General features: G+C 47.2%; 2 protein-coding genes and 1 long non-coding RNA gene across 3 annotated transcripts in view; 2 read left to right on the top strand and 1 right to left on the bottom strand.

Moving 5' to 3' along the window:
- TOP1 (DNA topoisomerase I) overlaps window positions 1–7,560 on the top strand; it is a 94,697-nt gene extending 87,137 nt beyond the window's left edge. Inside the window, exons 18-21 of the mRNA XM_025398620.1 lie at window positions 1,226–1,353; window positions 4,776–4,870; window positions 5,088–5,237; window positions 6,274–7,560. Coding sequence (XP_025254405.1) covers window positions 1,226–1,353; window positions 4,776–4,870; window positions 5,088–5,237; window positions 6,274–6,376 — 476 coding nt within the window. The 3' untranslated portion in view covers window positions 6,377–7,560. The remainder of the gene's footprint in view (window positions 1–1,225; window positions 1,354–4,775; window positions 4,871–5,087; window positions 5,238–6,273) is intronic.
- LOC112632713 overlaps window positions 1–19,576 on the bottom strand; it is a 36,738-nt gene extending 17,162 nt beyond the window's left edge. Inside the window, exons 1-4 of the long non-coding RNA XR_003121436.1 lie at window positions 19,290–19,576; window positions 17,342–17,447; window positions 16,772–16,925; window positions 15,117–15,278 (exon numbers count right to left, since the gene is read on the bottom strand). This is a non-coding gene — a long non-coding RNA (uncharacterized LOC112632713). The remainder of the gene's footprint in view (window positions 1–15,116; window positions 15,279–16,771; window positions 16,926–17,341; window positions 17,448–19,289) is intronic.
- The window catches only part of PLCG1 (phospholipase C gamma 1), a 38,646-nt gene continuing 37,561 nt past the window's right edge, over window positions 18,814–19,898 (top strand). Inside the window, exon 1 of the mRNA XM_025398619.1 lies at window positions 18,814–19,434. Coding sequence (XP_025254404.1) covers window positions 19,218–19,434 — 217 coding nt within the window. The 5' untranslated portion in view covers window positions 18,814–19,217. The remainder of the gene's footprint in view (window positions 19,435–19,898) is intronic.

The raw sequence follows: 19,898 nt of genomic DNA, 5'->3' as shown, positions 1-19,898 counted from the left end.
TGAAAATGCCTGCATTTGTGTTTTATACGTATATTACTTAAAAGCCCACAGAGTGAAGACAGTGCTGTGATGTTCTGTTAAATTGGAGAGAGTAAAGTTGTCATGGTTACCAGAAAAATACAGGAACAAGTCCTTCCCCTGAAGTTTCTGTCATTTTTTTTCCCCATAAGAGAGTAGATACTTTCTATAGCTGATTTTTAGAATATCATCACCAAGATCCATGGGCTTTTTTTTCCTGGAGCCCAGTCACTATTGAATTTCCACTGCCCTCTGTAAATACATCAAGTGGCCTTAAAATATGAACCAGAAAAGCCGGAGGTAGGTATGTTGAGGGTCATTATTTTAAGGTGGTAGAAAGAATGCCACACTATACAAATAAAAACAATTTTTTTGGATGGCATTTATAATTTTTCTTTTTAAATAAGATACTACCAGGCCAGGTGCAGTGGCTCACACCTGTAATCCCAGCACTTGGGTAGCCAAGGCAGGACAATCACTTGAACCCAGGAGTTCCAGACCAGCCTGGGCAACATAGTGAGACCTTGTCTCTACAAAAATTTCTGAAAATTAGGCAGGTATGGCAGTGTGCACCTGTAGTCCCAGCTGCCTGGGAGGCTGAGCCCAGGAGTTTAGGGCTGTAATGAGCTATGACCATACCACCGTACTCCAGCCTGGGTGACAGAGTGAGACCCTATCTCTAAAATAATAATAATCATAAAATACTACTACCACCTGTGGCTTAAAACTTTTAAACTTTTAATGTCCCTTCAATTCCTCATTCTGTTCTGGCTATATTGGGTGGAGAGGTGGGGAGGTAGGCAGTGGCCAGCATAGAACTTAGGAATATGGGCAACAAACCATAGTAATATCAGCAGCACCTATGATGAGCATATGGGTGGGGAGGAAGCAAGGAGATGAAGGGTCCCTAGTCAAGTTCCCTGAGTAAAAAGAAAGATTTAGATTTTATTATATTACCTAGACTCAGAGTTCCTCTTGTGATGGGAATTTACCCAGCCCAAGCTTACATATAAACTTACTACTATCATTTTCTTAAGACTATTGACTCAAATTTTGACCTTAGTCCTTGGGGGCAACTTGAATTAATCATCTGAGTAAGATAAGGGCCAGCAGAATCATGGGGACAAGGCAGTGGGGGAAGACATACTGTGTGCTCACTTTTGGCGTGCAAACTGACCCTCCTGCTACCATGTTCCTTTCTTTACAGCGGATGAGAACGTCCCAGCGAAGATCCTTTCTTATAACCGTGCTAATCGAGCTGTTGCAATTCTTTGTAACCATCAGAGGGCACCACCAAAAACTTTTGAGAAGTCTATGATGAACTTACAATCTAAGGTATCTTGGATAAAATGAAGGGAACTGTGTCTGCTGTGGGCAGATCATCTGCAAATGAGAGGATTTGGGGCTGGGATATCAGCAGGCCAGTTCTGGGTCTGTTGTAGAAGGTCTGTGCTAAAGATAAACAAATGGAAATATGATAGTAGTTAATCTCTAATCAAGATACTGAATATCAGAGTACCCATTGTTCAAGAAATCTTTCTTCTGCAGATAGAAGTTCTATACTGGCCACTCCCTATTTTGAAAAACTAACTTTGATGTACATTCTAATTGCTAATTACTGTCCTTATTGTACATGAGGAAAGTGGATTTAAAGAGTCTTCATAATTCCTTGCCACAGCTCAGAAATACAGCCATTTCCAAATTAGATTGTTTCAAATTGAAAAGATGATGAAACAATTATAAAGTCTTTCCAATCCTAGCATAGCTATTTTTATTTTTACGCATTCCACATGAATCATATTTTTATATAGTTCATCATCAAACATCTGTTGAATACTGGCCATGTGCCAGACAAGTTGCTGCCCTAGACGGAAAGACTGGTGTGCAAATAGGTGCTATTCCTTGTCCCTGAGCCTCTTTCCTCCTTCTGACTCCACCTGGTACTGAGCTTTTAAACCATAAGGCACTTAACATTTGATGATGAACATTTTTGTGTTAGCAATGACTTTATAACTAATTCATCCTAACGTGGTGGTCCACAGTGAGAATTTGCAGATATTTCATTATAGAACAGATATAAAGGGTTAAAAAGGAAACAAATTATATTGAAATACAGTTATCAAAATACATTTTAAAGTCCGATACAGTAATAGATGTGCTTCCTTATTAAGGTCTTGAGGTGGCTGTAGTAAATTTCAAGGTAGTAATTAATTAATATCAATGATACTTTAAGATTTCTGCAGCAATTCAAATATGAAATGAAAATGTCTAACATCTATTGGTGATAAAGTCATATGTGCTGCTACTATTATATTACTATGGTTTGTTCCCCATATTCATAACTGAAGAAGAAATGCTAAATTTCAGCTAGAGGCTGGGTGCAGTGGCTCACACCTGTAATCTCAGCATTTTGGGAGGTTGAGGTGGGAGGATCACTTGAGCTGAGTAATTCAAGACCAACCCGGGCAACAGAGTGAGACCCTGTCTCTATTAAAAATTTAAAAGTAAATATAAATAAATTTCAAAAAGAGGTTATTGAAATTATAGATGTAATTTTTTTCTCATCCAAGTTCATGGAATTCTATACTTGTACAACTGGAGTTTAAGAACTACTACTATGGAATGAGACTGCATTTTAAGGCTCAGAATGTTTTCCATTTGTTGAGATTTCCTTAAGATAAGTACCCATGAGTAATACAGCTGGTTCAAAAGGTACACACAACCTATAATTTATGCTACAGATGCCATCTGGCTTTCTTGAAGAGATGTACACGTCCACAGTGAATGAATATACATCCATAGACCTCTTGAGTCCTTGGATCATATGATTGGCAGGCAAAGAACTCTATAGATGGCCCATCCTAGCAGCTCACATTTGCTGCCACTCTGTTAAATGCTGGTCATCTGGAATTGTTTATTCTCCTCATGTTATCATTCCAAGCCAGAAATAAAAGCATGAATATTCAGGTGCTGTTTACCTAATTCAGGAAGACCCCTCCCAGGAGTATGAGGGGGTCTTTTGTTGCTCTCACTCTGGAACCACTGTTTGGGCAGCCCAGGCTGCCTGCCAGACGAGCCCTCCAAGCCCAGGATTCCTCTCCTGTGTGCCCACAAAGCAAACACACGCCCCTGTTTGCCAAGTGAATCAATGGAGTCTTTGATGCTTTGAGAGAATTTGACATAGCCTGCCAATTTAGCATTCACAGAAATGGTTAAAAGATTGTGGTTTGCTACATTTCTATCCTAAAAAGAGTCTGGCTAGTGGTGTCTGTGACGCTTTTGTATATAGAATCAGTCCCCTCAGTTTGGCTTTGGACAACATAGATATTGGAAGTAAGCCATTCATAGTAAAACATATTTAGTGATTCTCTCACAATGGTGGCCTCTGTTTCTAGTCTTGGGCTGTGTGTATTTAACAAACAATTCTGGGCTCAGTGAGCCGCCCAGTGTGTGTCAGACATGTTATTTACTCTGTGGAAGTTGTGTTAACCTCACAGATCAGCTAGATGGTCATAGATATGGGGTTCTTCTGTCCTCAGAGCAGCGTGAGCTCACTGACAGGGGCTCTAGCTCCGTGTTGTTACCCACTGCTGTCTCTAAGCAGGAATCTAAGAACTTTCTCACCAGTGGTGCTTCAAGGATTCTAACAAGCAAGAAAGGCTGAAACTGCCCTTGTCTCTTCCCTTATAGATATGGATTCCACGAGATTTCACTTGGGAAAAAAAGCTCCACAGCTGAAAGTGTTTTCACATCCATTGAGTGACAACTAAGGTCCTTCCCACCTCAGACCTCTCTCCTTTTTATTTTATTTATTTATTTATTGAGACGGAGTCTCGCTCTGTCACCCAGGCTGGAGTGTAGTGGCGTGATCTTGGCTCACTATAAGCTTCACCTCCCAGGTTCATGCCATTCTCCTGCCTCAGCCTCCCGAGTAGCTGGGACTACAGGTGCCCACCACCACACCTGGCTAATTTTTTGTATTTTTAGTAGAGATGGGGTTTCACCATGTTAGCCAGGATGGTCTAAATCTCCTGACCTTGTGGTCCACCCGCCTCAGCCTCCCAAAGTGCTAGGATTACAGGCATAAGCCACCGCGCCCAGCAACCTCTCTCCTTTTAAAAACAGAATGCCAAAGCTAGGCCCTGCCATGTTCTGGTTTGGGACAGACTGGCTGAGCTGTTTGGCTTCCTGGGTATCTTTTAATTGCCAGTTTGTAGCCCCTTGAGTACTCTCTTCAGTGCATCCATTTTCCTTGAGAAGCTGTCACCGCCTTCCCAGAGTACTGGTGGGATCTGAGGAACGAGCTGGGGTTGCCCAGTAGATGCAAGTATCCTGGCTCAGCTTCCTAAAGAGTAGCTCCTACAGTGTTCTTGGAATGAAAGCTAAAAACTGGCACAGGATCTATTTGATAAACAGCTGTCATTTGTAGCCGTTCTCCCAGATGTCTGACAGCAGAGTGTTCTCTGATGGAAAGATCAGCACCCAGATTCCCAGCCCCAGCGGGTTCCTTTCCCTGAGCCCCTAGGTTACTATGCTGTAGAACCCTTGTTTCTTGCAGGATCACTGAAGAACAAATAGTTGAATTCAGTAGTCCCTGTGCATCTTCTCCCTGCCTTCATGAAGCCACCCTTGGTGTTTTTATCTGACAAACCACTGACTGAGACAGCTTGGTCCAGATAACATCTAGGTTTCACCTTGTCTTGAGGGAGCCATTTTTCCTCTACAGCTCATAACCTTACCACTATTATTTCCCCTAGATTGATGCCAAGAAGGAACAGCTAGCAGATGCCCGGAGAGACCTGAAAAGTGCTAAGGCTGATGCCAAGGTCATGAAGGATGCAAAGACCAAGAAGTACGTACCTGGTATTGTAAAAGTTGGGGCGAGTGGGGAAAAGTGTGTGCAGCATCTGTCAGAGGTCCTGGAGCCCTGGCTTTTCTATGGTTTCCGAGGGATGTCTTTTGGAAATCTCTGTACTAGGGCTTTTATTGACTCAAAGTGGCAGCATGGGTACAGTGTGCTCTTGTTTAGAGCCCAGGCCTGGTTCTTGAGGACTGTGCTATTCTTCTAGGGTAGTAGAGTCAAAGAAGAAGGCTGTGCAGAGACTGGAGGAACAGTTGATGAAGCTGGAAGTTCAAGCCACAGACCGAGAGGAAAATAAACAAATTGCCTTGGGAACCTCCAAACTCAATTATCTGGACCCTAGGATCACAGTGGCTTGGTAAGTGTTGAACCTTCCTTGAGCTCCTGCTGCTAGCTTGAGAAAGGTGGAGGGCACTGGTGGCCTTCACATGCCATTCCTAAGCTGCACACTTCTAGTCCTCTGGGGAAACTTCTGGCTTCAGCTGTGTACAAGTTACTTTGGTTGCTGAACCTTGTCTGTAAATGCATTGCAACATTCTGGTTGCTCCTAAATGGTCAGTGCTGTCATACTGCCTTGTAGTGTATGTTATGTTTTTAAGAGGCAGGTTCCATCCCTATTCCTTATGGAACTTTAGGACAGGAATGGAAACTCTTAGCTTCTGGCAAAATAGGAAAGAGCCCATTCAACTCTACCCTTCAACAAAACTTTTCGTTGAAATTTTTTGCAGTTGAAGGTAGGAACAAGAGATAAAGATGAGAATAGAGATCTGAGCAACTTACACAGAGAGGCAGAGGGGTCTTTAACAAAGGCAGATAAATATTAGGTTTCTCTCTGTGTGTCACACACACTGTCACATAACATCTGAAACAAGTGGCTTTGTTTTGGAAGATGTTTAGTTTGAGCTGTTAAGTTCTGAGCATAGGTGGAGATATCCTCCCCTATGGCACTTGCTAGTCCGGGCTAAAGGTTCCACCTAACTCTTTTGTACCTCTTTCTGCTCGTTTTGCCTTGTTTGGTGCTAGAGGTTTGGTTAGCTCTTAAAAGGCAATATAGTATAGGGTTAAGAACATGGAGAAAAACTGCTTGGGTTCAAATTTCAGGTCACTTACCAGCTAGCTGTTTGAGAAAATCAGTAAATTACCTAACGTCTCTGCCTCAGTTTCTTCATCTGTACCTTTTTTACTTGTACATCTGCAGAAGCACCTACTTTAGAGATCACTGCCAAGATTAAATGAGTTGATCACATAAAACCTTTAGAACATGCTTGGTGCACTATTAATTTGCATCCTCACTAGACAGATGTGAAAGAGAAGATGGAACATCTGACCCTGGGCTTCAGATATGGGCCATTGCTGAGTCACCCTAATCCCCCTTATTTCTCCTTTGTTTGCAGGTGCAAGAAGTGGGGCGTCCCAATTGAGAAGATTTACAACAAAACCCAGCGGGAAAAGTTTGCCTGGGCCATTGACATGGCTGATGAAGACTACGAGTTTTAGCCAGTCTCAAGAGGCAGGGTTCTGTGAAAAGGAACAGTGTGGTTTGGGAAAGATGGATAAACTGAGCCTCGCTTGCCCTCGTGCCTGAGGGAGAGAGGCAGCAAGTCTTAACAAACCAACATCTTTGCGAAAAGATAAACCTGGAGATATTATAAGGGAGAGCTGAGCCAGTTGTCCTATGGACAACTTATTTAAAAATATTTCAGATATCAAAATTCTAGCTGTATGATTTGTTTTGAATTTTGTTTTTATTTTCAAGAGGGCAAGTGAATGGGAATTTGTCAGCGTTCTACCAGGCAAATTCACTGTTTCACTGAAATGTTTGGATTCTCTTAGCTACTGTATGCAAAGTCCGATTATATTGGTGCGTTTTTACAGTTAGGGTTTTGCAATAACTTCTATATTTTAATAGAAATAAATTCCTAAACTCCCTCCCCTCTCCCCCATTTCAGGAATTTAAAATTAAGTAGAACAAAAAACCCAGCGCACCTGTTAGAGACGTCACTCTCTATTGTCATGGGGATCAATTTTCATTAAACTTGAAGCAGTTGTGGCTTTGGCAGTGTTTTGGTTCAGACACCTGTTCACAGAAAAGCATGATGGGAAAATATTTCCTGACTTGAGTGTTCCTTTTTAAATGTGAATTTTTATTTTTAATTATTTTAAAATATTTAAACCTTTTTCTTGATCTTAAAGATCGTGTAGATTGGGGTTGGGGAGGGATGAAGGGCGAGTGAGTCTAAGGATAATGAAATAATCAGTGACTGAAACCATTTTCCCATCATCCTTTGTTCTGAGCATTTGCTGTACCCTTTAAGATATCCATCTTTTTGTTTTTAACCCTAATCTTTCACTTGAAAGATTTTATTGTATAAAAAGTTCCACAGGTCAATAAATTTAGAGGAAAATGAGTATTTGGTCCAAAAAAGAAAAATAATCAAGATTTTAGGGCTTTTATTTTTTCTTTTGTAATTGTGTAAAAAATGGAAAAAAAACATAAAAAGCAGAATTTTAATGTGAAGACATTTTTTGCTATAATCATTAGTTTTAGAGGCATTGTTAGTTTAGTGTGTGTGCAGAGTCCATTTCCCACATCTTTCCTCAAGTATCTTCTATTTTTATCATGAATTCCCTTTTAATCAACTGTAGGTTATTTAAAATAAATTCCTACAACTTAACGGAAACTTAAGTGTCTGCCTCTTTGTTACAAAGGGCCTCAGGCCAGAGTTGGGGCTGGGACTTAGTGTGGGATGAGGTCTCACCACTCAGGTCAGCAAGAGTAGATTCCTCCCAGGAGCAGATGAGGTAGGGCCTGGCCTGGAAAGGGGTGTGTGTGCCTGTCCTGCTGCTGTGGTTGTGGGTTAAAGGGGATCCAAAGTCCATATCCTTAGATGAAGACAGGAAAGGAAGGGAGGGTGCAAAATATCCACAGTAAGAGGTGTGGTGCAAAGACAGCATCAGAGGCCTAGCGTAGGTAAAGTATATTGAGCAGGATGTTGCAGCTGTATTTGAGAGTCAAAAGTTTTGGAGAGCTTTCCATGTGTACTGGCCAAAAGCAGAAGGGAGCTGCTTTGAGTTTGTTCATGTGGCTAAGCTTACAATCAGGATGGGGAGAATTAAGGTTCCAGATCCCAGAAGCCCCTTCCCAGGTGGGATGCAAACTTCTCCCTGCATTGACTGCTTAATTGAAAGAGGCAGTGTGGTCTCTGACCACTTTCTGATGCTCCAGATACCTTAGCTGGCTATGGTCTCCACAAAAATTGTTCGTTTGCTCATCCTAAATTATAGGTAAGTCTGGAATTCAGAATGAAAGGTGAGGTCTCTAGGTCAAATGGACTACAGGGAGCAGGAAGGCCACAAGGGTCAGAATTGGTAAATTAATGGAAGGGCTCTGGGCCCTCTAGCTTGTTAGCACGAGCAGGTAGGTGTCTTCGGGGAGGCGAACCCATAGTCTCTGTTCTCCCTGAGGCTGGAGGCAGGGCTGGTACTAGGCTTACAACAGAATCCTAGAGGTCCTTGGCAGCCTGTATTTTCATTAACCAGTGAAAAAGGCAGCATTCACCCCAGGGAATAAGGGAGGTTATGTAGCCATCACTGCTTTGGAGCAGAGAGACTCCAGCCAGGTGTTTTTGAATTCTGTGTTGAGGTAGCTGGCCACTAAATGTAGGGAATACAACAGAGAGGCTCTTTTGGTACCCATTTGATACACTGTGGCTGGTAGGTAGGTGATAAGTGGACCTCAGATGCCACAGCTAGGGGACAAACTGGTCCAGAACTAGAAGGTCAGGTAAGGAGGCCTTGCAGGCAGAAGACCTTGCTGATGAACAGGAAGTAATGCTTACCTCTCTGGCAAGGACGGCCCTTGCAAGTCTGAGGGCAGATGCTGGGCAACAAGATGCTGCTCAACACAACTGAGAAGGGCATCCCAGACGGTGGCAGCAGGCTTGGGAGACCAAAGCCAGAGAATGGGAAGCCGACCTGGCCACTGGGGATGAGAAAATAAGCTGAACAGATAGGTGGGGGCTAGATGTAAAGGGCCTTGAAGGATGCCTGACCCCAGGAGTCAAGAGTAAACTTATCCCCTTGCCTAGTCCAGTAGGTTTTACTTCCAGCCACATCCAAGAACAGGCCAGATGGGCAGGGTCTGAGAAACCCTCCCATCAGGCCTTTCTATGATGCCCGAGTTCGGTGTGGGCAAAGGGCTTCCACATGCTACCCAAGCCAGATATCTGTGTGCTGACTTGGCTCCTCTCTTCTCTTACCTCACCTTCACCTCCCATCCCCCAAATCTGGCCAGCAAGTCCTGTCTGTCCATTCTTCCTGCCAAAAGCTGTCAAATTTCAGACCTCTGCTACATTAAAACATGAAAAAAAAAAAACCTTCACGACCCTCAGCCCTTTCCAGGCACTACTTTCCCTTTTTTTCCCAAACAAGCACCTGCAATGAGTCATCTACACCATCCAGTCATTCCCCCACCCACTGCAACTAGCTTCTGTCCCATGAGCCCACAATTCCTTCTCTTCACTCTGACCACTTATCACCAATGACTAAATGACCAAACCAATACATGGGCTCTCCATTCTGTGTCTTACTTAGGGTCTCTGTGGCACTGGACACTGCTGACCACTCCTTCCATCATTTTGAGGGTACAATGATTTTTAGTAACTTTGCTGAGTGGTGCAACTATTAACCATAAGTCAATTTTAGAACATTTTCATCTCCCTATAAGATCCTTCATGCTCACTTAGAGTTAATCCACATTACCACTCCCAGCCTCCACTAACCTTTCTAAATGTGCATTCTGAACATTTCATGTAAATGGAATCATTGAATATATGGCCACTCCCTTCTCTCTGGTTTTCATAATGCCAGACTCTCCTGATTTTCCTCCTGGTCCCTATCAGGCTTTTTCCGAGTCACCTCTTCTATCAGGCCCTAAGTACCATGATTCTTATCTCAGCGTAGCTGATTTCATTTGCCCCTAAAGGTGATGACACCTCTTTCTCTCTAGCCTAGAGCCCTTTTCTAAGCTCCAGACTCACATTGTCAACTACACCTCTGCAGGGCATGTCCACGGGCACCTCAATCTCAGCGTCTCTAGAACTCAGCTCAGTACCTACCACCCCAAGCCTGTTGGGCCTGGGCTTCACAGCTCAGGGAAGGGCACCAGATCCTCTGTCCCTCAACCCAGAAACTAAGGTGGCCACCATCCTTCACTCCTCTCATTTCCACACCTCAATTATCTCCTCAATACCATAAAATTTAATTTTTTTCTGAAAAAATTTTACTCCTTAGAAACTCCTCAAATAATGAGACACTGTCAACTTGTTTTGAACCAAAAAGCACTTTTTAGAGAAAACACATTACCCTGAAATGACCTCAGTCAGGCCAGTTTTGGATGCTTATAAGTAGTCCCCTGACAAAAATCAGTAAACAAGGAGACAAAGAAATTTAACACAGACTTAGTAATTATTTTTCACAATCCCAAGAATTCCATTTAAACAAGCCTCTTAGAGATCACTAAATAGCAAAGCGTTTTTTAGATTTTATAATTGTACTGCGTGTGTTTTTGTTTTTTGTTTTTTGGTTTTTTTTTTTTGAGACGGAGTATAGCTCTGTCACCCAGGCTGGAGTGCAGTGGTGTGATCTTGGCTCATTGCAACCTTTGCCTCCTGGGTTCAAACCATTCTCCTGCCTCAGCCTCCTGCCACCACCCCCAGCTAATTTTTTATTTTTCGTAGAGATGGGGTTTCACCATGTTGGCCAGGCTGATCTCGAACTCCTGACCTTGTGATCTTCCCGCCTCAGCCTCCTAGAGTGCTGGGATTACAGCCATGAGCCACCGTGCCTGGCTAGCCCACACAAATGTTTTTAAAGGAGTCTTTTAGGCCAGGAGCAATAGCTCATGCCTGTAATCCCAGCAGTTTGGGAGGTCAAGGCAGAAAGATTACTTGAGCCCGGGAGCCCAAGGCTGCAATGAGCGAAGACTGTAACACTGCACTCCAGCTTAGGTGAGAGTGAGATTCTATCTACACACACACACCATAATGGATAACATGACAGAGTTGAGGTTTGGGTCAAAATAATATGGGAGGGGTTAGTGGGTAGAATTTGGCATGAAACAAGAGTGGCCACTAATTCATTATTGAAGCTAGATGATGGGTATGTGGGCATTCACTATACTACGCACTTAGACACATTTGAGATTTTTCTTTTTCTTTTTTTGAGACGGAGTCTTGCTCTGTTGCTCAGGCTGGAGTGCAGCGGCGCAATCTCGGCTCACTGCAACCTCTGCCTCCCAGGTTCAAACGATTCTCCTACCTTAGCCTCCTGAGTAGCTGGGATTACAGGCATGTGCCACTTGTAATGCTAATTTTTTTGTATTTTTAGTAGAGACGGTTTCACCACGTTGGCCAGGCTGGTCTCGAACTCCTGACCTCAGGTGATCTGCCCACTTCAGCCTCCCAAAGTGCTGGGATTACAGGTGTGAGCCACTGCACCCGGCCCAGCCACCGTACCTGGCCGAGATTTTTCTTTAAAAATGTCTTTTATTTAGACACAGGGTCTCACCTCTGTTGCCCAGGCTAGAGTACACTGGTGTGATCATAGTTCACTACAGCCTTGAACTCCTGGGCTCAAACAATCCTCCCACTTCAACTTCCTGAAGACTGAGACTACAGGTGCATGCTACCATGCCCGGCTAATTTTTTTATTTTTATATTTTTAGAGACAAGGCCTCACTATGTTGCCCAGGCTGGTCTCCAACTCTCGGGGTCAAGCAATCTTCCTGTCTCAGCCTCCCCAGATGCTGATATTATAGGTGTGAGCTACTATGCCCAGCAGAGATATTTCATAACATGTTTAAAGCAATACAGTAACTGGTTATTTTGAAGATTATTAGTATATATCCATAGAGGAATTGAGGGGGAAAAAAGCAATATCTTAATGTTATACTAAAAGGTAATTATGCTTAGGTTACAATTTTCAGTGATAACATCACATACTAATTCAGAAAGTATTCTCTTTGCTGTAACATGGATGAATCTCAATAACATTATGCTGAACGTAGACACAATAGTACATACTGTATGATTCCATTTATGTGAAATTCCAGAATAGGCAAAACTAATCTGTAGTGACAGTCAGTGGTTGCTGGGTGGGGACGCAGGAGACTGACTGCAAAGGGGCACCAGGAAACATGTTGGGATGATGGAAATATTCTCTTTCTTGATTGGGTGGAGGTTACATGAGGGTATACATTTATCAAAGCACAAATTTTACACTTAAAAATGGATGTATTTATATGTAAATTATTCCTCAACAAAAATTATTTTTTAAGTAAAAAAATTTTACGTAAAAAAAGTTGACCGGGCACAGTGGCTCACGCCTGTAATCCCAACACTCTGGGAGGCCAAGGCTGGTGGATCACCTGAGGTCAGGAGTTCAAGACCACCCTGGCCATGGTGAAACGCTGTCTCTACTAAAAATACAAAAAATTGGCTGGGCGCGGTGGCTCAAGCCTGTAATCCCAGCACTTTGGGAGGCCGAGACGGGTGGATCATGAGGTCAGGAGATCGAGACCATCCTGGCTAACATGGTGAAACCCCGTCTCTACTGAAAAATACAAAAAAACTAGCCGGGCGAGGTGGCGGGCGCCTGTAGTCCCAACTACTCGGGAGGCTGAGGCAGGAGAATGGCGTGAACCCTGGAGGCGGAGCTTGCAGTGAGCTGAGATCCGGCCACTGCACTCCAGCCTGGGAGACAGAGCAAGACTCCGTCTCAAAAAAAAAAAAAAAAAAAATACAAAAATACAAAAAATTAGCCGGGTGTGGTGGTGTGCACCTGTAATCCCAGCTACTCGGGAGGCTGAGGCAGGAGAATCGCTTGAACCTGGGAGGCGGAGGTTGCAGTGAGCCAAGATCGTGCCATTGCACTCCAGCCTGGGCAATAAGAGTGAAACTGTCTCAAAAAAAAAAAAAAAAGGTTGTTTGCTCTCTCTCAAACTTAGAAGGGAGGGAAAGTGATGATGTGCTTTGAGAGATTTTATTAGATGACTTAAAAACTGACTTATAGTGAAAATACAGAAATCCAAGATTTATATAGAGTTGAATATAATTTACTGAAAATGTGAGTGTGCAAAAAATCAATATTCATGAATACATTGTTTTAAATATGTGACTTAAAGTATGTACATGTTAACTAAATAAACTATTATATGTGGACATTTGCATCTCTAAAAATGTTTATATTTTAGTTGCAAAAAATTAATAATAACCCACAAAACAACTTGGAGTGACCCTATCATGAAAATGAGTGTTTGCCTTGTATCTGGAGTGGCCACATCTCTTTCAGGCATACAGTTTCTCACTCTGCTCTATCTCCACAACACCAACAGGTCTCAATAAAGCCAAGTGTCCCTTCTCAGTGCTCCAGGGGACCCCATCACACTGAATTGTCATGGTCTGTTGGCATTTCTGTACCCACTGCTGGAGTGGGAACTTGTTCTGACTCAGCTTGCTGTCCTAGTGCTCTAGAGGATGCATCGGTGAAGTGTGTTGCAAGGAGGAGAGAGAAAAACAGAAAAGTGCAGGTCTGCCCTGGCCTGGGCCAGTAGCTGGCAAGGGCTTTCTCCTTCTCTTCCTTTATTGCCATATGTCGCCTCAGTGATGCAATCACAGTGTCCCTGCCACCTTTCAGAAGAAGGTACATCTGCAGCGCAGCTGGAGAACCTCAACATCTGGGTCCCACTACAGGGGCCAATCAGCAGAGATACACCAAGGTCGATGGAGAGAGCAGTCCCTGGGAGCAGCTGAGCCAGGTGTGATTTTGCCTTGAGAGAAAACACGAGGCTCTTGAGGGACAGATAATACGTCCCAGGTGAGGAGGAAAGCAGGTGGACATGACCTAAGAAGTGTGAGGCCTGACAACTAAGTTGGAGCCACAGACAGATTTGGGGGCCAGGGGTCAGGAGCCTACACAGCAGGTTGTGGGTGGAGTTCAAGGTGCACTGTTAGTTCTTAGGAATACTGGCTGTATGCTGAGGTGCAGGCTGGCTCACAAACCCAGAGGAGGGGCTGTTCAGATGTCTAACATGAGAAACTGACTAAAAATTAAAGAATGGTTTAGGTTGGGTGCAGTGGCTCACACCTGTAATCCCTTCACTTTGGGAGGCTGCGGCGGGTGGATCACCTGAGGTCAGAAGTCGAGACCAACCTGGCCAACATGATGAAACCCTGTCTCTACTAAAAATACAAAAAATTAGCTGGGCATGGTGGCACGTGCCTGTAATCCCAGCTACTCAGGAGGCTGGGGCAGGAGACTTGCTTGAACCCGGGAGGCGGGAGTTGCAGTGAACCAAGATCGTGCCACTGCACTCTGGCCTGGGCAATAAGAGTTTAAAAAAAAAAAAAAAGAATGGTTTAAAGGAAAAAGACAATGTTCTACACATGGATCAAATTAGACACTGCAAGACTATAAATCTGTTCCCTTCTAATGTGAAAAGGGCTTCACTGAGCTATACGCTATACTTGTATATTATGCCTTCGATATTCACTCAAAGCCATTACAAGGAACAAATGAAAACGGCATCAGTATTTGCTATTAATCAGTTGAGAACATTCTCCACTATTTCAATTAAATAAGTGTCCAGGTGAGAAACTTCTTTTATAATTTAACCCCAGAATTTTTTTTTTACTCCAAAGAACCAGTTAACAGAATAGAAAGTGTTATTGTTTTGGCTATCAGGAAGCTCAGCCATGTTTAATTCTCAATCACATCAGCTACGTTAACCCATAAACCATATTATCATCCTCCTCCTTATAATCTCATCTCCTATTTCTATATTTTGTTCTCTATTTTTAAGTACTCAAAGCTTTTTTTTAAAGGGCTGAAAAAGAATACATTTGTGGTAGGCATAGCAATGTGCCACCCAGATCCCCTTCAAGGAAGGACTTGTTGACCCAACTATTGGGAGAGCTGTCAGCAGAAAATCTTTAGCTGCCAGCCCCTCGAAGATCACCTTGGCTGCAGAGTGCCGTCTGGCCCAGGCTAGGCTCTTCCCAGGACATTACAACTCCTTTCCAGGCTAGTGCCAGACAACAGAGATCCTGGGGGTTGGCTGAGACTGTCATCAGGCCTGCGTCTCCGTTTAGTTTGCCCTGTGCCCACTCCTGTTTCTTTCCAGTACCTCCCTGAGTGTTGATCCCAGGAGCACTCCCTAATAAACATGCTGCACACTAACCTGTCACAGAGTCCGCATCCAAAGAACCCAACCTGTGACAGCACTGAATCAAAAGAGACTCAGGAGGCTGAGGCAGGAGAACTGCTTGAACTTGGGAGACGGAGTTTGCAGTGAGCCAAGATTACGCCATTGCACGCCAGCCTGGGCGACGAGAGAGAAACTCTGTCTCAAAAAAAAAAAAAAAGAAAAAAGAAAATACATCAGGTAGGGGTATTTTACAAAGGAGAGAGGATATACAATAAAGTGTTCATACATACATGGGAAGCAAAACAGCACTGACTCTGAGGCCAGACTACCTGGGTTTCAATCCTGCCTTTTAGCTCTGTGCCTCAGTTTTTTCATCTGGAAAATGGGGGTAATAAGAGCACTTATAGGGCTGTAATGAGGAAGAAATGAGACAATGTGGATAAAGCAGTTCCATAGTGTTTACTATACGCCAACCACTGTTCTAAGTGGTCATTTAATAAACAGCTGTGAGGCCAAACCCACAGGTCCCGAGGGGCAGCTGGGCTGGGACTCTCCCCAGACTCTGGGCACGGGCACAGGTAGTGTAGGCCAAGGCATGCTGAAGCATGCATGCTCACAGAAATAGGCCTGAGCAGGGCTAGCCTGGGTGACGTCACAGGCGTGTGCCTTGTGTGGGTGCTGGGCTGCTCCTCCCAGACAGCGCAGCTGCACGTATTGCCATTCACACCCACACACCCATATATATGCTGAGCTGGGGGAAGCCCACACAGACCACACCCTCTGCATGCCCTGTTTTTCCTGCACCTCCTTTGGTGGAAGGAGGCAACTGAGGCCTGGGATGCCGGCCCAGAAGTCCCAGGAGGAAATGGGCCCTGTTCCCTGATTACAGGCCTGGCAATGGGCTGAAAACTCAAGCTCTTGTTGGCAGGGATTTCTTGAGCCCCTGGAGGTCCAGCCCCAGAGGCAAAAGTAAAAGCAAGGAAGACTTACCCTGCACATTAGGAAGCTCCCCCCAAAAAAATGGAGAAACAGATTTAAAAAGTGTATCGAGCCCACAGGCTGCCTGAGTCAGCATGGGAAGCTCAACGAGGGCTGCAGCACTTAGGAGGGTGCCTCCTATAAAAAACAGGATCAGACAGCCAGAGAGGGGCCCCATTCAGCCCCTGCCCGCCTTCCTGGCCTCATCACTCCCTATCCCCTCCTCAGTCAGGAAACTCTAGCTTTGTAACCCTAAATTCAACAACCTCTTCCTGGCCTCAGGGCCTTTGTACATGCTGTTACCTCTACTTGGAACGTATTTTTCTCCAACCCACCTTTAATAATTCACCTCGCCATTGACTCGCTTCCTTTAGACCTCTGCTGCGGTCTGAAGAGATCTCGACCCAATGTTTTTCCTCCTAGCCCTCATCACAATTGTCTTTATGTAACAGAGTGTTTAATGTCTGAACTCCCGGAGAGCTGGCGCTGGGTCTCTCTTGTGCTCCTAACTCATGTTGTCAAGGCCCAACACAGGGAAGAGCAGGGTCCACAGAACTTTAAGCCTAAGCCAGTTCAAGCCACACTCTGTGAGCATTCACGTTCTGCTGGATTCCCTGTGCCCTAGGCCAGCAGTGAGCATGCCTCCCCTCACCCATGCTGATTAACCAGAGAGCCTCCATGCCCACTGACTACTGACCACCAGGACTTACCTAAGCCAGTGGATCTCCTGTGAGGCAGAAAACTCATGGAGTCAGGTCGACTTGGTTCTAATTCCCACCTAGTTATGTTAGTTATGGGGCTTTGGGGCAAATTGTAGAACTTCTCCGAATCTGTTTCTCATCAGTAAACTGCAGACCATCATTCCTCATTAGAGGATAATTATGAGGATCAGGTGTGACCACAGGTGCATGCCTTCAGCACAGGGTCTATGCCAGCTCCCTCCCGCCCACGTAAAGGCCTGCCACTAGGTGGCAGTCCATCTCAGCTACCCCACCGCTCCCTAGGCCACAGAAGCTGGCTAGGACAAAGTGTCTCAAAGTCATGCTGAATTCTGAGCTTCTTAGGGGATGCACTTGAGGATATCAACGTAACACACAAGTTTCCACTACAGCAAGACAAAGTCAGAAGCAGCAGCCCCAGGTCACTATCCAGCTGAGTAGGTTGCCTGAGCACACACTCTTACATACTTACAAACTCTAGTCTAGTCCTACTATCCCACAAATCCCAGGAAGCCTGGCTCTTTCTCTGGCATCAGCTGGAAGCTCTGTTGGGCTTCTCACCTCTGAAATGCAGTAAGTTGTCCTGCTGTGTCCGGCAGCCGACCCACTGCCTGGCTCAACATATCAGACTCCACTGCGACCGTTGGTGTCCTCAATTTTGGCGGTGCTGACAGCGGCAGATAGATTGCAGGGGTGAGTTTCAAGAATGGCTTCAGAAAGACGAAGAGTATGAATTATTCCATAACCAGAAAAAGGCCTTGTGGCTGGAGAATGGAGAGCGAAGGATCACTTGTGAGAGATGAAACTGGTGAGATGGGCAGGTCATATAGAACCTGCTAGGCCAAGCAGCGAGTGTGGATTTTAGTGCAATAGGAATTCATGGAGGGTTTTAGGCTGGATGTAGGGGATCATTATTTAATTTCATTGTAAAGATTTAAAGCATGGAGAATACATCCAGGCAAAACAAAAGTAAATAGTCTGGGTGACAGGAGATGGGGCCTTCAGCTTGTGGGTTCAGTGAACAGATCTTGATGGATTGGAGGTGAAGCAGAGGGAGCAAACTTATCTGCAAGGTTTTTGGCCTTCCAACTTAGAGGAGTTTAGCGCCACGTTCTGAGAAAGTGAAGACTGGAAAGAACCGTTTGGGGAGGGAAGGTGAGCTGTCTAAGGTGGGCGGATGTGGCACATGCAGTGGGATGCTGGGGCCTGGAACGTAGGGGAGATGCAGGTTTGGAGTCATCGGTGCCTGTGTGGCCGGTAAAGCCAGGGGAAAGGTCAGGTCGCCTTGGGATCTGGCCTAGCACTGAGTGCAGAGGAAGAGAAGCTTCTGAGATCGAGAGGCAGCGGCCACAGGAGGAGGAGGAAAGTAAGGCGGGGAAAATCAAAGTTCAGGAGAGCATTTGCAGGAGGGGCGCCCGGGATCAGACTCCAGTCCCGCCGCGTGGAGACGGAGCGTACAGAGGCCCATGCGAAGGACAGACACAAAGGCCCTGGGAGCTGCAGGTCAGGCCGCTGGGCAGCGCGGCCGCGGACTTAACGCCCCTGCAAGGGGCTGGGGGGAACTCTCCGAACGAGAGGACCACTGAAGGCCACCCTGGCAGCAGAGGCGGAACAGACAGACGTGGGTCTGGCCGTCCCAAGAGCGGCCAGGGGCCAGCCCCGCGCTGCCGGGGGGGCGGGACATGTCGGCTGTCCATCAGTGCCTGCGGCCAATCCGCAGGCGGCCCCGCCCCCGCCCCTCTCAGGAGAGGGCGCGCGGAGAACCCGCTGCCACCGCCGGTGTGAGGCGGCCCGGCCTGGCTCCCTTCGCCGGGAAGCCCGCCCAGGTAACTGGGTTTGGCCAGGCATGCCCGGAGGACGCGCCACCTCCTCGCGTCCCGTCCTGGTCGCTGCATGGGCGGTGTTCGGGACGCGGGGGCTGCGTCTGTGCGGGACCGCGGGCTGGCGGACGCCCGTGCGAGTACGCCTGACTGACGCGCCGGCTGCTGGGCCTGCGGCCTGTGGGCGGGGCTGCCGTGCGTGACAGGGCCGCTCGTGGCCGCCGGGCTGTGTCCGGGGCCGCGTGAGAAAGCTCTGCGGGACTGAGGGCTGGGTGGGTCGACCGGGAACGGCGCGCGCTCCCGCCGCCATCGAGCCTCCGTCCCCGCCTGCGGCCTGTCTGGGGGTCGTGGGGCGCAGGCGCAGCGGGCCGGCGGGCGGGGGTCCTCCCCACGGGTGCGCGGGCGCCTTTGTTCCCGGCGCGCGAGCGGGGCGGGGCCTCAGGGCCGCCCCGCCCCGCCCCGCCGCGCTCAGGCCCCGCCCCGTGTCCGCCTGCAGGAGCCGCCGCCGGGTCCCGCTCGTCGGCCGCCTCAGCTTCAGCCCCAACCTCAGCCGGCGTCGTTGCGCCTGCTCCCGGGCCGTCCCGGCCTGTGCCGTCGCCGCCCCCAGCGTCGGAGCCATGGCGGGCGCCGCATCCCCCTGCGCCAACGGCTGCGGGCCCGGCGCGCCCTCGGACGCCGAGGTGCTGCACCTCTGCCGCAGCCTCGAGGTGGGCACCGTCATGACTTTGTTCTACTCCAAGAAGTCGCAGCGACCCGAGCGGAAGACCTTCCAGGTCAAGCTGGAGACGCGCCAGATCACGTGGAGCAGGGGCGCCGACAAGATAGAGGGGGCCAGTAAGTGCGCCCCCTTCCTGCTTGGGCCCGCCGCGCGCTGGGGTCGTGGGAGCCCGGCCCAACTGCCTGCGCCCCGGCCGGCCGCCGCAGCGACTTGGGCAAACTTTCGGGCCTTCCCCCACCCCCTCGGGGCCCCGCCCCCGCTTCGTCTCGGGTGGTCACTGGGGGCGGGGGGCATCCGGGTCCTCGGTCACCTGACAGGACACCCCCTCCCCCAGCTGGGGGGAGTTACTGTTCCTGGAGCTTTGCCCTGAGGCCTAAAAATCCTCGCGGGCTGGAGATCTGCGGTGCGGGCATCGGGCCCCCCCAGACCCTGGGAGTGGTGGTGGCATCGTTGAGGGGAGCTAAGGCAGCGGCCCCAACCCAGCACGGGAACCTGGGGCCTGACCAGACGGTCCCCGCCCACCACTCTTTTTCCAGAAAGAGCAGTCTGTGAAACTCTCCGGGCCCCCAGGCTGGGCTCT

The sequence above is a fragment of the Theropithecus gelada genome, chromosome 10 (genome assembly GCF_003255815.1).
Source record: "Theropithecus gelada isolate Dixy chromosome 10, Tgel_1.0, whole genome shotgun sequence".
In the NCBI taxonomy this organism is placed as follows: Eukaryota; Metazoa; Chordata; class Mammalia; order Primates; family Cercopithecidae; genus Theropithecus; species Theropithecus gelada.
This window is presented reverse-complemented; position numbering and strand designations above follow the sequence as displayed.